Source organism: Canis lupus, chromosome 5 (assembly GCF_011100685.1).
Source record: "Canis lupus familiaris isolate Mischka breed German Shepherd chromosome 5, alternate assembly UU_Cfam_GSD_1.0, whole genome shotgun sequence".
Classification (NCBI taxonomy): Eukaryota; Metazoa; Chordata; class Mammalia; order Carnivora; family Canidae; genus Canis; species Canis lupus.
In genome coordinates this window covers 41,061,847-41,081,993 of record NC_049226.1, presented here as the reverse complement: position 1 = coordinate 41,081,993, position 20,147 = coordinate 41,061,847, and the positions used below count along the sequence as shown (strand labels likewise).

General features: G+C 56.1%; 1 protein-coding gene across 1 annotated transcript; it reads right to left on the bottom strand.

Annotated features, from left to right (window-relative positions):
* Positions 1–350: 350 nt before the first annotated feature.
* B9D1 (B9 domain containing 1) lies at positions 351–13,070 on the bottom strand. The gene is made up of 7 exons (XM_038537060.1): positions 12,876–13,070; positions 11,136–11,204; positions 8,948–9,059; positions 4,577–4,673; positions 3,393–3,455; positions 954–1,021; positions 351–664 (listed from the first exon to the last, which is right to left on the bottom strand). The coding sequence occupies exons 1-7, from the start codon at positions 12,936–12,938 to the stop codon at positions 522–524; spliced, it is 615 nt and encodes a 204-aa protein (XP_038392988.1). The 5' UTR covers positions 12,939–13,070; the 3' UTR covers positions 351–521.
* Positions 13,071–20,147: the final 7,077 nt, after the last annotated feature.

Below are 20,147 nucleotides of genomic sequence, written 5' to 3'. Positions count from 1 at the left end.
GCCGTGGGGATCTGCGTGGGGAGGACTCAGCTCAGCAGGACTCCTGCTGTGAGGCCAGAAGGCTTGGGTGCCAGCAGCTTCGGGCCTCTGGGAGGACTTCTGCCCTGTCCTCGGGGCTGCAGGCCTGGGGGCCAGCAGGGGACTGGCTGGGCCCCCCTGCAGCTCCTGTCGCCAAGGAGGAGCGTGTGTGGCTGGAAGAAAGGCCACATGGCCGACAGTGGCGGAGCCAGGCCTGAACCAGACTCACATCCCAGTTGGGCCATCGTGTGGGTCTCGGGGCAGCCGTGTCCCCTGAGCAATGCAAGGATGGGGGCAGTGCCAGATGGAGAGGCGGCAGCTCCAGGCCTGGGTTCTGGGAAAAGGTGATGCTTTATTATCAAAATCCGCCCCAGCACCCCCCGAGGCTGCACGTCAAGCACATGGATCTGTGGCCGGCTCTCCGGAAGGACAGCCCTGTGTCACCTGAGAGCCACGGGGCCGGATGCAGTGGTGGTGGTGGTGGCCGTGGCCGGTGTGTGCCTTCACCGGGGGAGGCCCTGTGGTGGGCTGGGCCCTGGGGTGCCCTGCGTGTCGGGAGGCCCAGTGTCGTAGCCCAGCTTCCTCATGTCCTTGGTCACCACGTTGAAGAGGAGAGTGACAAAGCCCTGGGAGTGGACGCGGGTCACTAGGGAGAGGACGCCAGCCATCAGCCAGGTTGCTATGGGGATGGCTCAGCCTCCATGGTCTCTCCTGCCTGGCCCACACCCCCCACCAGGAGGTACAGGGGCCGCACCTGGACAGACAGTGGGGTGAGGGGGTGTGGGGGGTAGGAGGGTGAGTGCTGTTCCACCGAGAGGCCTGGGGCTGCTCCCACAGTCCGCCCAAGTGCCTGGCTGTTCCTTGGCTTGCATCCTGTCCCTCCCATGGCAGGGACGGGGGTTGGGGAGGGTGATGGTGAGGAGACCAAGCCTTACCTTCCCGGCCTTCCCCCTGAGCCACCACCTTGGGGTCTGTGTACTCGGGCCGCCGTCCCATGAACCAGCTGGTTAGACAGGAGAACCTGGGTGAGCAGATCCTCGACCTGGCTGTCCCTCACACCCGAGACCTAGGCTCCCTCCTGGCTTTAGAAACCAGCAGCCCTCCTCCACCCCTGCCCCAGGGCTGGGTCCTGGGCCGAACCTTCCCACGCCAGCTCCCCCTGCCGTGTGTGGCATCACGGAGGCCCGGCAGGCTTCTACTAGGCCTGTGCTGTTCTTGGCCCCCCCATCACAATCACCTACAGCTTTGAGGGAGATGTGGGGCTGGGGGCACAGAGGGGACAGCGGCTGGGTGCGGGCAGCGTGACCCCCTCCGTCCTCCCAGGGAAGGAGGGCCCTGTCCCGGAGTTCAGCATTGGCATCCTTGGGGTGGGTAGAGAGGTCAGCTCTGTGCTCTCCACTTCCCTCTCCATAGTGTGGAATCCAGGACAAGTCACTTGCCACCTCCGAATCCCTGAACCCCAGTTCCTCTCATGTGTACCCAACGGTACTGAGCTCACGGGGCTCCCGGTGAAGGCACTTGGTCAACTACCAGGTGAAACATCAATCCTACCATTTACAGTTCTCACTCTGAGATTCACGATCCTCTGACCCACAGTCACAGGGGAGGGCTGTGGCACTGGGGGCCCCCAACAGGCCCGCTGTCAACCTGCCCCTCCCAGGGGCCCCACTCTGTAACCACCCCCCTTTCAGAGGCTAAGGGCAGTGCAGGCACTTGCCTGAGGCCACAGGCAGCCAGAGCCAGGGCAGCTCCTTCTAGAGCAGCAGCCTCGCCTCCAGCGCACCCACTCGAGCCGGAAACAATCTAGGTGCACATTCCTGGCTGGGTGGGCCCGGCAGACTCGGGTGTGCACCCGTCCAGGGGAGGCCGGGAAGGCAGCTGCGGGCAGGGGGCTCCCCGCGGGCACAGAGGCCCCTCTGTGGTCTGTGGAGGTCCCCGCAGTCCAAGAGCAGGCTCTGCCCTGTCTTCTTCTAAAGTGGCTGACCTGGGAGAGCTGGCAGGGCAAGGCCACCCTCCCAATGAGTGCCTGGCACCCTCCCTAACCAGGAGGTCCTTGGCTCCACGCTGCAATCTCCCCTTGGCTCAGGCCACCCTGAGCTGCCCCTGGTCCCTAGCTGAGCCCTCCAACGAGGGTACCAGTGCCCACTGGTGCTGCCCAGGGGTGGGGTTCTGGCCCCGGTCTGTACTGGACAAAGCAGTGACTGTCCCCTGCTGTCTGCAGGCTGCATGGACAGCCACTAAGGAGGCTCACCTCCAGAGACAGAGGGGGATTGGAAGTTAGGGTTCCAGCCAGGTCGGGGTGGCGGGCCACCACCTCTCTGCCTCAGTTTCTCCATCCAAGGAGTGGAGCTCTCCAAGTCACGGGCATAGGAAGCAGTCACTGTGAGCCAGGCACCCCACAGTGGTGCCCCGGCCAGCACAGCGGGGTGGGCTAAAGCCCCAAACCCTCCCATACCCACTGATGGGCACAGCCCTGTTTTCCTAACAGCCCAGCGGGGTGGGTGTTGTCCCCTCAAGCTGACACTGGCTCAAGGCACCTTCCCATTACGCTGGCCTCTGGAGGGGCTTTTGGGGGTGGTGGGATTCCCCCCCCTTCCAGGCCTCCGAACTCAGGCTTCCTGGGCCCAGGCCCAATGCAGTCCCTGTGCCCAGCAGACCCCTGGCTGAGCCTCACTCCAACACCTTGGGTGGTCCTCCACTTGCCCACATCTAGCTGTGAGCAGAGGGCCCATTCCTGGCTGACCACATGAGGAGCAGTGGTGGCTTGTAGCCGAGCCAAGCTGACAGGAGCTTCTGTACCCAACCTTGGGACAGCCAGCCAGCCAGGGCCGGGCTGGCGGGCCCTTTAAGCTCAGACTCGGATGTAGTAAGGGGCAAGAGGCTCCCTGCCTCCCTGGGGTCTCCCCACCTTAGCCTTGCTTGCCACCCCTTGGGCCTTGCTTGTGATGCTTGCAAAGCCTGGAATGTTCCTTCCCCAGATTGCCCACACTGGCCCTCACTTCTGCTCGACTTTCTGCTCAGATGTGAAGCATTTTCAAACAGATGGAAATTGCCCGTCAGGATTATTATTACAGTTCTGTTTGGCTCTTATTGCTGTATCCTCCTGTGTCCCACCTCTTTAATATCCTATTATGTGACAGGCTTATCCCCATCTGACAAGACTATTGGCTCTGACACCAAGGTTGGTAACAGGACCTAGGGTAAAGGTGTGCAGCCTCAGGCAGCTCCAACAGCGGCTGAAGGGAGCCCTGTGGCCCTGAGAAGCCCCATAGCACCCGTGTCCACGTGTCCCCAAAGACAGTGGCTGGAAGATCCCATAGGGTGACCTGGCGAATATGCCATTGCTCTGCAATGGTGACGTGCAGAAAACTCACCTCGTAAACTTTTGCAGCTTAGATGTGGATTCTGGGACAAACATGGGGATGGTCCTTTTGTGCCTGAAACAAATGTTCTCATGGACAGATGTGCTGAGTAGCAGGAGAGAGATGGAACTTCCCGAGACTCCAGCTAGCAGGAGCACTCAATCAGGCAGGGCCAAGTCCGAGCCAAGGACAGCCTCCCAGGCAGGAGTGCTGTGTGCAGGGGGTGAGGTGGAGGAAACCGGGCCCACCTCGCACAGCCCAGAGTTCGGGGGAGTCTAGTGGCTTTTAAAGGGTCTGGAGGATGCTGAGGTGTCCAAATCCTCTACCATCTGTGATGTGGGCAAAGTCCCTGACCATTCCCTGGACTACTTCCCCTCCTCCCCCAAGTGCGGCCACCTGCCCCCATCTGCCCTCATTTTTTTAAAAATTTATTTATTTATTTATGATAGTCACACAGAGAGAGAGAGAGGCAGAGACACAGGCAGAGGGAGAAGCAGGCTCCATGCACCGGGAGCCCGACGTGGGATTCGATCCCGGGTCTCCAGGATCGTGCCCTGGGCCAAAGGCAGGCGCTAAGCTAAATTGCTGCGCCACCTAGGGATCCCTCCCATCTGCCCTCAGAGCCTGGAGTCCCGCCCCTCTCCGCCCGAGCCCTCCTCTCCACTCGCCTTCCCTCACATCTTGCACTTTCCATCTCAGCAACAATACTCAGGGCATCTGGCTGTTCCTCCATCTCCCTCCACCTTCTCCAGACAAACTCCTGACCTCTGTGCCCCAGATACCCTGTGTCTACACTGGTCACTGTGCTTCGCACAAAACAGCCGCATCTCTCCATCTGTGGGGGCTCCCAAGGAAGGGCCCAGGTGGTCACACAGGATGCCAGCAGGGCCGGGCACACAGGGGCACTTGGGGGGCGGGGGGCTCGTTCGTGGGACAGAGCCGGGGAGACACAAGAGGAGCAGACTGAGCATCTGAACCATAATCGCAGACCACCTATGCACTCTGCAGCTGGACCCAGTGCTCCCTCCTGGGGCCTCTGACACCCCCCCACCCAGCCTGCCCCCCAAGCTGAGCTGCCCAGGCCCCTGGGGACCACAGTGCACTCCCAGCCCCGCTGGGGGTGCCCTGGTCCTAAGCCAGATGGCCCAGCAAGGGCTGGACTGTGGCTCAGGGGCCAGGTCAGAGCCACCACCTACCTGCCAGGTGAGAAAGGCACGTGCACTGCCCCGTAGCCTCGGACCACATCATTCCCAAACACATCTGGTCCATACACACTGAGCACAATCTGTGGCCCTTGGGAAAAACAAGACAGGGGGTCAGCAGGTAGGGAAACTCGGGGGAAGGCAGGGTACAGAACAGGGATGGCCTAGGGGCGATGGGCTGCACAAGGGGTGGACGTGGGACAGGGACACCCCCCTTCTCCCTGGAGGGCTTCTGCTGATCCAGAATCTGGGGAGGTGGGTGGGGATAGCAGTTGGGGGCACATCCTGCCAGCTAGGCCCCCTGCTCAGCCCGGATGCCCAGGGAGTCACAGGGCCAGGATGCTGTGCTGATCCTGTACCTTGACAAATGCAGGGAGTACCCACCCCCGAGGGCACTCTGCTCCTCTATTCAAGGCACAGGGACCCAGCTGGGAAGTGAGCAAAGGGCCACCTCTTGGGAGCCTCCTTTCTGATGGGGTGGGGAGGGGGTCAGTTTCCAGCGCCTACTGCATGGGCTTGTGGGCCAGAGCGGCTGACTTCGGGGTTCTGTGGGAGAGGTCAGAGGGGAAAACAGACCTCCCATGCACTTTCCCTTAAGTTATCACACCAATCACACGCGTTCCCTGTAAACACTGAGGTACATCAGGTCCTTTCCTCTGGGTCAGTCCTCTGAGCATAGGGGAGAAACCACTTCCCAGGTGACAGGTGAGGCGGGGGAGGCCCAGGAAGCCATCCTGCCAGGCTGACCCTGCGGTCTAGGACATGCCTCAGGCAATCCCCTCCCCTCCTAGCCTCCTGGTTCCCTCCCCCCTAAGACTTGGAGATTAGCGACTGCTGCAGAGGGGGTGCTCAGCAAGTGTCAGGGACAACAGGTGTGTGTCCTTCCCATCACTCCCCCTCCCCCAGAGGCAGCCACTGTTTTGACTTGATGAAAGCACTGCTTTTAACGCTTCCCTGCCAAAGAATGCATCCCAAACACAGATTTGGTTTTATCCTTTTTAAAGGAAAGATTTTATGTATTTAATTTTGAGAGTGAGAAAGAGCAAGTGAGCTAGCAGGGGGAAGGGCAGAGGGAGAGAATCCCAAGCAGACCCCACACTGATTGTGGAGCCCAATGCGGGGCTTGGTCTCAGGACCCTGAGATCATGACAGCAGACACTTAAGCTAATGAGCCACCTAGGTGCTCTGGTTTTACCTATTGAAAAAAAAAAAAAAACTTTATACAGATGGAATCATACAGTCTGTGTACTGGTATCCAGCTTCTTTAGTTCAATGTTTGGGAGATTCATTCGAATTGTGTTGTGTATGAGATGTCACTTTTTTTTCAGTGCTAGAGAACATGCTAGCTATGGACAGACCACGAGGACATGGTTCACTCCTGTGCCGATGGACATGTGGGTAGTTTCTCCTTGGGGGGCCCCCGGATGGTGAGACTATGAGCTCTCTGCCACTCTGCTGAAGCTCTTGCCCCATGTGTGCACGTTTCTGCTGGGCATGCCTATCCACACAGGGTATGCATACATTCGGTCTGAAAACAGAACATGGAGCTGTCTCCCAAAGGGCTCAGGGGGCGCCTGGGTGGGCTCAGTCAGTTAAGTGTCTGCCTTTGGCTCAGGTCATGATCTCAGGGTCCTGGGATTGAGCCCCATATCTGGCTCTGCACTTAGCACTGACTCTGCTTGTCCCTCTCCCTCTGCTCTTCTGCTCTCTCAACAAAAAAAAAAAAAAAAAGTCATCCCTTACTTGATATCATGGCTCTAGTGTTCTATGCTCTCTTCCTAAAGTTTTCCTGCCATCCACCTGGAACTGACTTTGGTGGATGTATGGTACAAAGCAGGGCACAGGGTTTCACGTCCTGTGCATATCCCGTGGTCCCAGCACCGTTTATCAACAGGATCCGCTTTCCCTTCATGCCTCCCAGTGCCCTTTCTCAGGAATCACCTGTCTACACAGGCTTAGGTCTGGCTCAGAGCTCTCTTTGGATCATTTGCCTATCCTTGGGCCTAAACTACATTGTCTTCGTTATTCTGCTTTATAACTCATCTGAAGTTCAATATGTAGTACATGTTACATTTTGATATTATTGTGAAGAATTTCTTTTTAAAATATCACTTTTAGGGGCACCTGGGGGCAGTCCCTGCTCAGCAGGGAGCCTGCTTCTCCCTCTGCCCCTCACCCTACTCGTGCTCTCTCTCAAATAAATGAAATCTTAAAAATAAAATACCATTTTGAATCACTTTTTATGGACAAGAGAATACATATCCTATTCATTTTTATACAAAAAGCCACTGGTTTTTTACTATTTCATATCGGGCATTCATGCCAATTTATTATTTCTAGTAACTTATCTGTAGGTTATTCTGCAAATTCGACACACATAATGCCACCTATGAAAAGCAACAGTTTTATTCTTCCTAATTCCTATGCTTTTGTTTGTGGTGGTGGCAACAAGGAAATCTTTCACCATTTCACTTAGAAAAGGTGATGTTTGCTCTAAGTTTTTTGTAGACAGTCTTTATCCAATTAAGAAAGTCTCTTTCTACGAGTGCTTGGGTGGCTCAGTTGGTTGGGGTCCAACTCTTAATCTCAGCTTAGGTCTTGATCTTGGGGTCATGAGATAAGGCCCTGAGTTAAAAAATAAAAAAGTTTCCTCTATTCCTAGTTTTCTAAGTGTTTATCATGGATAGATGTTGAGTTTTATCATGGTTGCTTCATTATGGGGATGATTATGACTTGCCTTCTTTTAAAGCACTGAATCACGTTGGTTGATTTCAGATATTATATAAGCTTTGTACCTCTGGAATAAACCATTCTTGTTCCATCCCTTTTACACCCTGCTAGATGTGGCTTATGATTATTTAGTTTGGGGGGTTTTGCAACCATGTTCCAAGGTCTGGAATGATCCAGAGCTGGGCTGCTCCCACTTCTCCCTTCCTCCCAGGGTGCAGCAAGCACTTCGAGGTCTTGAACCATTTTCCTGATTCTTGTGCCTCGAGCCCAGAGCAGCTGTCAAAAGCCTCGATCAACCTCTGGATCACCTCTGGTGGAGTCAGCTAATTCTCCAAGGGGCAATGTGAGTGAGATCACATCTCTAGATTTCTGTTTTCTCCTAGATCTTGGCTGGGTAAATCTCCAATACTTTGCTGGCTCTCTGATGCCTTCAAATAGTTGTGTTTGTTTTCACTTTTTATTTTTGAATATTTTATTTATTTATTTGAGAAAGAGTGAGAGCCAGAGAGATCACAGAGGGTGGGGAGGAGGAAGCAACAGACTCACCGCTGAGCAGAGAGCCCAATGTGGGGCTCAATCCCAGAATCCTGAGATCGTGACCTGAGCTGGAGGCAAATGCTTAACTGACTGAGCCATCCAGGTGCCTGTGTTTTTACTTTTTAATACTATATTCGCCTCTCCTAGGCTTCCTCAGCAGCAGGAGACTGGGCCATAATCTAGTCCTGCTCCAGGAAACCTACGGAAGCATTCTGACTTGTGGATAATGACAAGATGGCAGTCTCAGCCCAGGAGGACCTCCAGGCAGCCCGTTCCAGACCCCCCACGCCCAGTAAGCCTAGGCCCCAAACTACATGCCGCAGAAAGGTCCAGACTATGAAATCAGATGGACCTGAAATCCAATCCATGCTCAGCTACTAGATAGATGGCCAAAGGCAAGTGATGTCACTTTTTTTGCATCAGTTTCCTGATGTGGAAAAAGAAACCAAGAGCAATCTATCCACCACATAGGATTAGGAAGCTAGGATAAGAGCACATGGGGTGAGTATTCACAGCCCCTCTGGAGCTAACCCAGGCCTTTACATGCAGTAGGCGCTTATTAAGTAAGAGTGAATAACTACCAGGCAAGACACACAGTAAACACTGCAAGCAAGGAGGGTTCTGGGGAGGAGGTCAGAGATGGCAGAGGGAACAGCACAAACCAAAGCTCAGAGAGGCGGCTCAGGGGTGTGCACAGGAGGTGCACGTGGCTTTGGTTTGGCTGGAGCACAACACGTAATGGCAGGTTGAGGGCCACCAGGGTCAGGCCTGCCGGCTGGACTACAACATCCCAAACCCAGGCTCTGCCTTCCCCCAGCACAGAGGCTGGAGCCTCACCTGACACCCCCTGAGCTTCCTAAAGGTCAGCTCCACCACCAGTCCATGAGCTGGGGTGGGGGGGGGACACATGGAAGGAAATGGCCAGGTGGCAAGAGAGCACATGATGATGCTGGTACACAAGGGCCCAGGAATTGGGCAGAGAAGAGCTGAGAGCGGACAGTGGCGGCAGGATAAGGCCCAGCTGGCCCTGGGGGCACCTCCCCGACCCGGTCCCTGCTGGGGTGGTGGGGGAGGTGGGGGCAGGCCCTGCAGACTCACAGCCATAAGGGTTGGTGCTTTTAAAGGTGACATCGATGGGGAAGTTCCACACCAGCGCTCGCCGCACATCTTGGCTCTTGGATGTGATCTGTGAGATGCCCTCCTCCAGACCCTGTGAGGACAGTGACTGTGACATCTGCTGCTGACGCTCCAGCTGCCACACCCCTGCCCTTACCTTGGTGGCCAGGTGGGAGGGCTGGTTTTCTCCCTGTCTTCTGGCAACACACTGTCTTCCGCATGACGGGGACTCAGAGCTAATGGAGCAGCTCCTAGGTGTCTCCAGCTTTTATTTGGAGCCAGACAACCTGGAGAGCTGCCTGGGCGCGAGTTCACTGGGCGTCCCCTCAGCTGAGGAACTGGCCCTGGCAGGTTGTTCCCTCTTCCAGCCCCAGCCCTTCACATCGGAGCCTGTGTGCCTATGATTCTATCAAGAAACTGTGCCAACTTGGCTTCTTCCTCCACCCGCCAACCCAGTTGGAGCTCCCCTGCTGAGCAAACTCCTTGATCAAGCCGTCCATACTCACTGGCTCCAGCAGCACCAGTGACCCCAACGTTGCTCTCTCTGTGGACAGTTCTCTGTCCTCAGTTTACCTGACTCTACAGCAGCACTGGACACAGCTGGTGGCTTTCTGACGCACTCCCCCTGGGTGGATTCTGGGACACCATATGTCTGACTTTGGGTCTTTCCTCCTCACAGCGGTGAGGGTGGGGGCTCTCAATGTTGCTGTCACCACTTCCTCCTTCATGTGGAAGCGTCGTGGGGCTGATTCCCAAACCTGCATCCCCAGTCTGGTCCCCATCTCGGGCCTCCAGGGCAGCATGGCCCCACCTCCACTGCTGACCCTGCACCTCCCCCCGGGTATCTGGGGGGAAACCTCAACCTCAACACATGCCAGGCTGAGCTCTGGAAAGTTCTCCCATAACTGCTCTACCCAGTCTTCTCACCGAATGGCAGCTCCGATCCCAAGTGCCCAGGCTAAAAAGCTTGGTGTTATTCTGAACTCTTTTCTCTCACACCCCACATCTGTCCAGGAGGGAACCCTGTTGTTTCCATCTTCAAAATATACTGGAAATTCAACTGCCTGTCACCCCCACCCCACCCATGGCTGCGCCTTGTCTGCACACTGTCTTCACTCCTCTGTTTCTGGTATCAATCCTTGGTCTCTCTGCTTTGGCCCTTGCTTCCCATCTACTCTGAACACAGAAGCCAGGATGCTATGGAACACACAAGGGGGGTCACTTTGTCTCTGTCCCAGACTCTCTGAGGGGGTCCCATGTCTGAGTGAGGCCGTGGTTCTTTTACTGACTCACTGTGTCCTACAAGGCCTGTCCCATCCTCAACCCCCCTGCTCCATCTCCAGCCACTCTCATCCCTGCTCATGCTCTTCACTGGCTACACAGGCCTCCTCCCTGTGCCTTGGGCATGCTGGGCACGCCAGGCACGTTCCCACCTCAGGGCCTGTGCACCTCTGCCCTTTCTTGTTGTTGTTGTTGTTGTTGTTTTTTACCTCTGCCCTTTCTGCCTGCACAGTTCTCCCTACGGACCTCCGTGTGGCTTGTTCCCTTCCTGCCTTCACCCTTTACCCAAAGTTACCATCTCAGGGAGGCCTTCCCTGGCCACCTTACCTAGACTCCAGCTTCTCTCTACCCTCCATTCCTCCCTTCCTGACTTTACTCTGTCCCCGGCACTTTTTCCTAGAACATATTAGAACATCAGTACTTATTGTCTACCTCGCCCCACGAAACTGGGACTCTGGCCTGGCTGTCTGTGGAGACAGATTGCTCTGAGGCCGGTCTTGCAAGCAGAGCTTCTATTCGGCCTCTTGACTTCCCAGAGTCCTCCTCATGGGCTAGGAGAGGGACAGAGGACCTACCGCCCAGATACTTCCAGGCTGGCCCTCAGGGGTCTGTGCCGCCCACACGTTCCTCTTTGCTGCCAAGTGCAAGTTCCCAGGACAGGGTGTGTGAGCGACCGCAGCTTTGATCAGGAGCCTGAAGGTGGCTGCTCCACCTTCTCTGCTCCAGCTTTACCAGGAACAAAGTCATGTTTGGAACCCCCTGAGCTCGGTGTCTACCTCTCAACAGTTTCTGAACTGGAAGACGAAGGGGTATGGTGGACATCGACACCTTCAGAAACCCCATTAAGCATGGAGGCTGTGAGGGAGGGAGGCCCAAGAGCCCAGCTTACCGCCGTGGGGGCCCAGTCCTGGCCGTACACAAAGCAGTACTTGCAGTAGAGATCATCATACTCAGGAAACTGTAGGAAGAAGCACACACAGGTTCTGTTTACAGGGATTGTGGAGGGGGAGGCACCGCGGTGGCTAGCTAAGGGCAGCCAATAGGGATGCTGACACTGGGTGCCTGGGGTAGAGTCTAAGAGACAGCCGGGGATGGGGACACGGAGTTCAGTGGAAGGGTTGGGGCCTGAGATGTGGGAGTCCAAGGGACAGTCCCAGGCTGCAACCACCCTTGAGCCTTTGCCCAGGCTCCACCTTGTCTGACATGCCCTTCCCATTCCTTTTTTTTTTTTTTTTTTAAGATTTTACTTATTTATTCATGACAGACACAGAGAGAGAGAGAGGCAAAGACACAGGCAGAGGGAGAGGCAGGCTCCATGCAGGGAGCCCAACGTGGGACTCAATCCCAGGTCTCCAGGATCATGCCCTGGGCCGAAGGCAGCGCTAAACCGCTGAGCCACCGGGGCTGCCCTGCCCGTCCCATTCCTCCATCTGGCAAACTCCCTTTCATCCTTCAAAACGTTCTAAGGTCCACCCCACCCCCAGCTCTGTCAGGCCCTGGTCCTTCCCTCCACCAAAGCTTTGATACCTCCTTTATTTCTGTCAACCCTGTTTGACTGTGAAGAGGGAACAAGTGCAATGACCTTTCTGTGTCCCCCAGAGCCTGGCACAAGGGGGCACAGAAGAGATCTAGGGAACATTGCCGAAGTGAAAGGATGCTATCAGGACATGAAGTATACACAGGGCTGGAGCTCAAGGCCTGGAGAGAGGGAGGAACCCAGAACTGAGCAGGAGGCACAGTGGGAGTGGCATGGGTGCTGACAGAGCAGAGAGGCATGATCCAGCCCAGCCAAGGGCCCCTAATGGGACAGAACAGAAGAAGGGAAGGCAGTCTTGGACGCTAGGCCAGGGGCAGGTGGACAGGGTGGGAACACGGGAGCATTATCCCGATGAAACAGGGAGGCAAGAGAGACCTAGTAAGAGGTCCTGGCAGAGCTCTGCCCAAACCATCTCACTTAATCCCCACAATACAATAAATACCATCTTCCAACAGCCTGGAAGGGTAACGAACCAAAGTTTTGGTGTCAGGCAACCTGGGTTCAAATTTCAGCTTTGCCACTCCCTTTGGGCAAGTGTCCCCATCTGTAGAATGGGGATGCTAGTAACACCCACTTCCCAGGGTTGTGGTGAGGGCCGAATGCGCAGTGCTGGGCACCGAGTCCGGCACGTGGCGAATTCGTGGTGCACTTATATGCATGTGAATACGACAAATGGGTCTCCCCAAGTGTAGGCGATGGGGAGCAGCGTCCGCGTCGGTCAGACCCGACAGACCCTCCCCGGACCTCTCCACCACCCCCGTCGTTGGCGCACATTCACCAGGTCGCCTCCATCCTAACCCAAATGCAAGGACCTCAGGGTTCAGAGTGCAGAGCGCTGGGGGGCCGGGGCCCAGCAACCCGGGCGAGTCTCCGCTCCTCCCCTTACACCCGCTAGGCTCCTGCCCGGGACTCCACGGAGCGGACACGAGCAGAACCAGGGCTCACAGGCCTGGTCTCTCAGACGCTGGTTCCCGTCCCCCGCCTGACCCGACAGACGCGCCTCTCCGGGGCCACGCAGCAGCCCGGGAGGTGGCGGGACGGGCCCCCGCGGGTGGCTGGGGGGAGGGCGGGCGGGGGTCCCCGGCCGCTCACCTGGGCGCTCTCCACCTGCCCGTTGACCATGAGTAGGAAGACGCTGGGGCCCGCGGCCGCCATGGCAGGGCTGGGGGCGCAGGAAACGACCCCCGCGGCGCGCGGGGCTGCTAAGAGGTGCCGGGTTGCCCTGGAAACCGACGGCGTGGCGCGTGGGACACATTTCGTGGGAAGGCACCTTCGCGAAAGAAAGCACGGGTGCGGCAGTGCGCAAGCGCAGCCGGCGGTTGGGGGCGGGGCGGGGCGGGGGGCGGAGCTGGAACGGTCCGCCCGCGGTGTAGAAGCTAGCCGCGCCGCTGCTCGGGTCACACCCGCAGGGCGGAGGCGCGCCCTGCCTCCCGCCGGCCGGAAGCCAAGTGGGGCCGATGCCCTCCGCCGCGAGGTGGCGCTGTGGCGCTACCGGGGGGACGGCGGCGGGGACGCGCGGAGGGGAGCCTGCGCGGTGCAGCTGGATCGCCGCCGCGAGTGGAGGTGACGCGCGCGAAGGCCGCGAGTCGGGCCGGGGCTGGGCCGCCCGGGTTCTGCGGAGTCCCCGGTTGGGGACTGCGGCGGGTCCCCTGGGGCTTTGAGGCCCCTGCCCCCCACCAAAAGTGTATTAAACAAACTGGGGAGGGCCTCAAACAACCGAGTTACGGCTCCTCGGTGTGAAAGGGGGAAACGGAGGCCCACGGAGGAGCAGCACCTGGCATCCCAGTCTTCCAGCCGTCGGAGGAAGACTGAGCCAGAACCCACGGCACTGCCCGGTTAACCCCCTGGCCGCCCCGAGTGGTCATAGCTTCGGTTAACACATCGATCCGGTTCGTCTTAGCACACACTGTGGTTTGTATTTGCACGTTGATCACTATCCTGACTCCCCTCTCTAGGCAGCCCGCTGTTCCATGAGCCCAGCGGCCACGCGGATCTTGAGTTCTAGTTCCCTGGCACATAGAAGCCCTGGTAACAGTGCTGCATGAATGAATACTTGAATACATGGCCACTACTCAGAGAGGAAGCAGATTCCCAGGGGAGGTGGCTGGGCCACAGTCACAGCAGCAGGTAAGTCGCCGAATCAGCATTCACATCCAGGACTAAACAGGCTAAAGAGCCTCACTGCCTCCTCTGTCTGGTCCCAGGCCAGGTTGTCAAAGTGGCATTAGAGACCTTATCTCTGATCCAGGAAGGGATGCACAGGTGTGTAGACTTCCAGGAGGCCATGCCCCCAGCAGGGACCCCAGGGGGTGGTCCCACCGTAGCCAGCTGCTAGCTTGGAAGCAGACCAGGGGGGCTCCCTTCAGACACCTGTGCAGGAGAGGGAGGGAAGAGTCAAGGCCAGCCTGGACCACTGACCTCTTCCGGAATGCTGAGCAAGGATAACTGATTAGGGGAGGGGGCTGTGGGTAGTCTGATGGGAGATGCTGCGGCTGAGGAGGCCAGATGGGTGGGGTCCCCACCGCAACAACACAGCTCAGAGTGTAGGTCTGCTCTCCAGGGACTTGGTCATACTCCCTTCCCCCACTCCTCACACCCTCTTTCCACTTAAAATGCTTTCTCCCACAAATTCTACCTGTCTTTACTCCTTGTCACTTTTGAAGCTCAGTATTATACAAAAGTCACTTTTCAGCAGAATGCTTGTGGTTATCAAGTAACCAGGGGCTCCTAGTGGTTTAAAACCCAGCTATGTCAGGGGCGCCTGGGTGGCTCAGTCAGTTAAGCATCTGCCTTCAGCTCAGGTCATGGGGTCATGGGACCGAGCCTGGTGTCGGTCTCCCTGCTCAGTGCTCCCTCCCCCTTACCCACTCATGCTCTTTTTCTTTCTCTAATAAATAAATAATGTTTAAGAAAAACCAGCTATGTCAAAGCCTACCCTACATTCAAGCAGGACCTAAAGGGGGAGTCTCCCCAAGGGGTGGGAAGCTCCTAATCAGGCATGCACATTAGCCATCCAGCCAGACAATGTGGAATGGGAGACCCCGGGTAGGATGGGAGGATGGACAGGCCTAGCTCTACAGAGTCTGGTGGCCTCAGGAAGGACTGCAGGGGAGGGGGCGCCTCAGTGGGGCTTGGTCAGGACCCAGCTGGAATCCTTACCACCAGTTCAGGTGGGCCTGCTGGGGGGGCTTGGTGCACTGGGAGCCCTCAGGCAGGCTGACCTTCAGGTCAGGACAGTCAGGGTGGAGGTGAAAGGTGTCTTTGCAGGTGTGGGTGTGCGGTGGCTCAGCGGGAATGTAGAGATCTGCTCGGGGAGGTTGGGGAGGGGGGTCACGGATGGGCAGACCCTCAGCCAGGACCAACATCCAGCAGGTTGGCACCATTTCCTGCCCTGCCAGTTGTTGGCATGCTGCAGAATTTCCCTCTCTGGGGGCACCTGGGTGGCTCAGTGGTTAAGCATCTGCCTTTGGCTCAGGTTGTGATCTTGAGGTCCTGGGATTGAGTCCTGTCAGGTTCCCTACAGGGAGCCTGCTTCTCCCTCTCACTCTGTCTGCAGCTCTGCCTGCTTGTGTGTTCTCTCTCTCTCTCACTCTTTCAAATAAATAAATAAAATCAGTTTAAAAAAAAAAAAGCAGTTCTTTGAATACTTACGTGTTTTCATGCTTTTTCCTCTGTCCAGCACACCATCTCCCTGCCCGCCTAGAGAACTCCTATTCAACCTTCAAAGCCCACCTGTGTGAAGTCTTCTCTGAACTCCTCTCCCCATCGCCTTACCATGTTCCCCCTCGGGGAGATATCCTCACCTTCCTGCCCAGAAGCCCATTGTAGTCAGGGTATCCAGCTTTGCTTCCTTTCTTTCAAGACAGGGAACTCACTCTTTACTAAGGCAGCTGGGTCTCTGTTAGGTGCCCCACCCTGTCAATCTGGCTCCACCTTCAGGATCTTTAGGGGTAAGGCTCCATCCACATGGAGCTCCTCCCTGCAGGCCAGACACCCCAGTGCCCATCACCATCTGTATCCTGCACCCACATTCCTGTGACTCGAAGTCTGGGTTGCCAGTTTTAAGAACTTAGACTCTCAGCCTTCAAGGGATCGGTGGCCCCAGCTCTTTCCCTCCCTTTCTGTTCCCAGCCCCTGCCCGCAGCCCCTTACCAGCGGGAAGCAGCCCCAGCAGAGGCAGCGTTTGTCCAGGGGCCCCTGGATCTCATCCCCGCATCCCTACTCCTGGTCTGACCTCCTTCCTGTCACCCCAGGCCATTTAGCCTCTCCAGCGCCCCTACCTCACCACCCAAACAGGGCCCACGTCACCTGGCAAAGGGGAACTGGCCTGGGGAAGAGGGAGCTGCCATGGCAGGGCTGGCAGGGGGCAGATGTCCTCTTACAGACCTAGGCCCGGCCAGGTGACCCAGGGACTCAGACCCTACCCCACCTCCAGTCTCTGGTGACCCAGAAGGCAGCTGGCCAGACTTCACAGCAGCAGTGATACTCCCTCCCTCTCTTGACACCCCATGGAGCTCTGAGGCACCCACACTGAGGGCCTCCACGGCCACTCCGCAGGAGCGGGGCACTGGAACCCCATTTCGAACAGTTGAGGTTCAGAGGAGTGAAGTGACTTGATGAGAGGGGTGTATCGGAAGACAAGCTGAATTCAAACTACGGTCCCCATGACTCCGACCGCCACGTCCTTCCTCTCCTCGCCCTGACAGGTGCTCCTTCCTGGGCCCAGCTCTGGCTCCTCAGTGGGCGGCCACCCCGGGAACGCTGTGGGCTCCCCGCCACGTGGGGCAGAGGCCAGACCGGCGCTATCCCCTGCCCCCCAGCCTCGCGGGAACGCACCCCCGCACACACACCGCCTCTTTTTCTTCTTCTTCATCTTTTTTTTTTTTTTTAAGATTGTATTTATTTATTCATGAGAGACAGAGAGAGAGGAAGGCAGAGACACAGGCAGAGGGAGAAGCAGGCTCCATGCAGGGAGCCCCATGCGGGATTTGATCCCTGGACCAGGATCACGCCCTGAGCCCAAGGCAGCCGCTCAACCACTGAGCCACCCAGGCGTCCCCACACACCGCCTTACAAATTGTATGTATTTATGTTTCATTGAGGTGAAATTCACATAAAGTAACCATCTTTTAAAATTTTTTATTTATTTGAGGGAGAGAGTGTGCACGCACATGCAAACGACAGGTGGGGAAGAGCAGCGGGAGAGACACGCAGACTCCATGCTGAGCCCGATGAGGGGCTCGATGCCAAAACTCAGATCATGACTGGAGCCGAAATCAAGTTCAGACACATAACAGGCTAAGCCCCCCAGGTGCCCCTAAAGTAACCAGTTTTAAGCTATAACTCAGTGCATCCCAGTTTTCTTTCCACATGCTGTTCCTTCATTTTTTTTTAAAGATTTTATTTATTTATTCATGAGAGACACAGAGAGAGAGAGAGGCAGAGACACAGGCAGAGGGAGAAGCAGGCTCCCTTCAGGGAGCCCGACGTGGGACTCGATCCCGGGTCCCCCAGATCACGCCCTGGGCTGAAGGCGGTGCTAAACCTCTGAGCCACCCGGGCTGCCACGCTATACCTTCATGCCTGGAGTATCCCTCCCACCTTTGCTGCCTGAAAGCGTCTTACTGAATAACTTCAAGGTCCAGATATAGGTCCCCTCCTTCAGCCTGCCTTTCTTCTGTGCTCTGCCCCATGCTGCTCCAGGGGCTTTCTCTGGAGCCCTCAGCCCCTCAGCCACAGCCCTGCCATGAAGAGGCTGTGGTCCAGCTGGGTCTGCTGGACCACACTGAGAACTGCGTGAGCACCCATGGACAGAGGGCACATTGGAACACTCACTGATTTTTGAATGACTGCATGAGCGAGTGAATGAGTGCAGGTCTTTGGGGGACCCTTTGTGGGGAGCTGGAGCCTTAAGGGCCAGAGCTGAACTTTCAGGTTCCAGCCAGAGAGAGGATGTAGGTTCAAGTCCAGGGGAGCGGGGGTGTAGGGAGAAGACTCACGACAGAATAATCGGGTCTGGGTCTGGGCCAGAGCCCAACATAGAGTATGGGGCCTCAGTTTCCTTCTCCAGCCTATCTCCAATTTTCAGTGTGACCCTAGGCAAGTCATTGCCCTACTCTGGACCTCAGTGTCTGCATTAGTAAGAGCAGGGCAATGCCTGGACTATCTCATTCTCCTGTTGAGTCATCTGAAGGCTGGGATTGTGGGTGGCAGTGGGGAATCCCTGGCCTCTCCAAACCTGGCTCAGGGACCGGGCATGCTCTCCTAACCTCTCAAGTTCAAGGTTGGAAGCATCTGGAATAGCTTCTTTCAGGAGTTAACCAGTAGGAGGAGCTGGAGAGAAGTGAGTCAGGCAGTCCTGGGTTCTAATCCAGCCTCTACTAGACTCTCTGTAATCCAGACAGTCCAAAATCGACAGCATGGCTCGGCTATGTCATCAGGAACCCAGGTTCCTTCTGTCCTCCTGCTGTACCTTCTCAGTATATGGCTTTTGTTCTCATAACCACAGATGGCTGACTCGGCTCCCAGGACAGTGCTGTGTTCTGGGCCAAAGAAGGGGGGAAAGACAAGGGGGCCCCAGAAAGATTTTATGTAGGACGGGATACCTTCTACAAACCACTGATTGGATGATGGCTCTCATACACACCCCATTAGCCAGAACGGCTTTAGGAAAACACAACAAGCATGGAAATAAGGAAATAATGGAGCCTGCTTTGCCTCAGGCAATTGTTGAGGATGAGGGTGGCATTTAGAATACTGAAACTCTCGTGGGTGCACCACCCCATGCAATCTGATGCTCAGTTGATCAAAACATACCCAGCCAACCTGCCTGGACACCTGCTGATGGGCCGGACTGCTTCGTGCCAGCAGAATGCCAGCCTGGGTTGTAGGTGTCTGGATCCATAGTTATCTGATTTTCTACTGCTTTGTTTTTTTTTTTAATTAAAAAAAAGATTTTATTTATTTATTCATGAGAGACACACAGAGAGGCAGAGACATAGGCAGTGAGAGAAGCAGTCCCCTGCAGGGAGCCTGATGCGGGACTTGATCCCTGGACCCCAGGATCACAACCTGAGCCAAAGGCAGCTGCTCAACCACTGAGCCACCCAGGCGCCCCTTTCTGCTGCTTTAAAGACAGCTGGACAACTTTGTCACCTCAGGTGACTTTTCAGGTGACACTATGTAGGTCAAAGAAAGCCCATTTGTGGCTGTTGACATTTAGTGCCTCGTCTTTGGGTGGTGCTGTGGCATATGTTCCCCCACTAGCTTGTGGGAGGGGCAGCAGGTGCTGGTTGCCCTTTGTGGTCCCGGGCACCACTCTTTCCCTGCGCCCTCACCCCCCAGCATCAGCCCAGGAGGGAGGGGGAGGAAGGAGAGGGAGAGGAGCCAGGAAATGTGGGAGAGGCTCCCTGGCAAGAGAGACTGCTGAGAATGAAGAGACTCTAGGATGACATCACTTTTAAATAAACCAAAGTCACCAAGGCTGGGAAAGGGGACAACAGATGGATGATTTTTTTGTTTTTTAATTAAAGTGTCCCAGATGACAAAGCCATGCAAGTGTCTCCATCCAGTGCCTGAGAAGAATCTAAGCAGAGCCTTCCTCTACTTGATGAAAATTTGGGATTTTTAAAAATGCTGGTAGGGGAACCTGGGTGGCTCTGTCGGTTGGGCGTCTTTTTGGCTCAGGTCATGACCTCAGGGTCCTGGGATCAAGCTCCACATCGGGCTTCCTGCTCATCGAAGGGAGGGGGGGTCTATTTCTCTCTCTCCCTCTGCCCCTCCCTCTGCCTGTGCTCAGGTGCTCTCTCTCGTTCTCTCTTTTTTTTTCTCTCTCTCTCTCTATCAAATGAATAAATAAAACCAAAATACAAAAAACCAAATGCCAAGGTCATGAGAGCCAAGAGTTATGTCTCACTCAGTAGGTATTTACTGAGCAGTTCCTGTGTGCCAGGCACTGTGCTGGGTGCTGGGGATGAAGGTGAAGACAAGACAGACACATCTGCTGCCCTCATGGATGGACTTCCTGGTGGGGGCGGGGAGGGGAGACAACAAAACAGCTATTCACCAGACAGGAACAGTGCAAGGAGGGAAAAAATCAAACAGTGTAAAGGGCTGGAGAGTGAGAGGGTTATTGTAGACAGGTGCATAGGGAAGGCCTCTCAGAGGAGGAAAGTTGGAGCAAAGCCCCCCAGAGAAGGGAAGGGGTGAGTCATGCAAGGACCTGGGAATGAGCGCTTCCAGACAAAGCACAGTCTGTGCAAAGGCCCTGAGGTGGAATACGTTTGAGGAACAGAGAGGCAGCCTGGAGGCTGCTCACACTGACTTGCATTGAATCACAAGAGACAACTGTGCACAACTCTGCCT

Coding starts and splice junctions, on each gene's coding strand:
- B9D1 (XM_038537060.1), bottom strand. CDS start 12,938: ATGGCGGCCGCGGGCCCCAGCGTCTTCCTACTCATGGTCAACGGGCAG. Junction 9,060..11,135: donor AGGACTGGGCCCCCACGGCG/GTAAGCTGGGCT, acceptor CTGTCCTCACAG/GGTCTGGAGGAGGGCATCTC. Junction 1,022..3,392: donor AAGCTGCAAAAGTTTACGAG/GTGAGTTTTCTG, acceptor CTGTCTAACCAG/CTGGTTCATGGGACGGCGGC.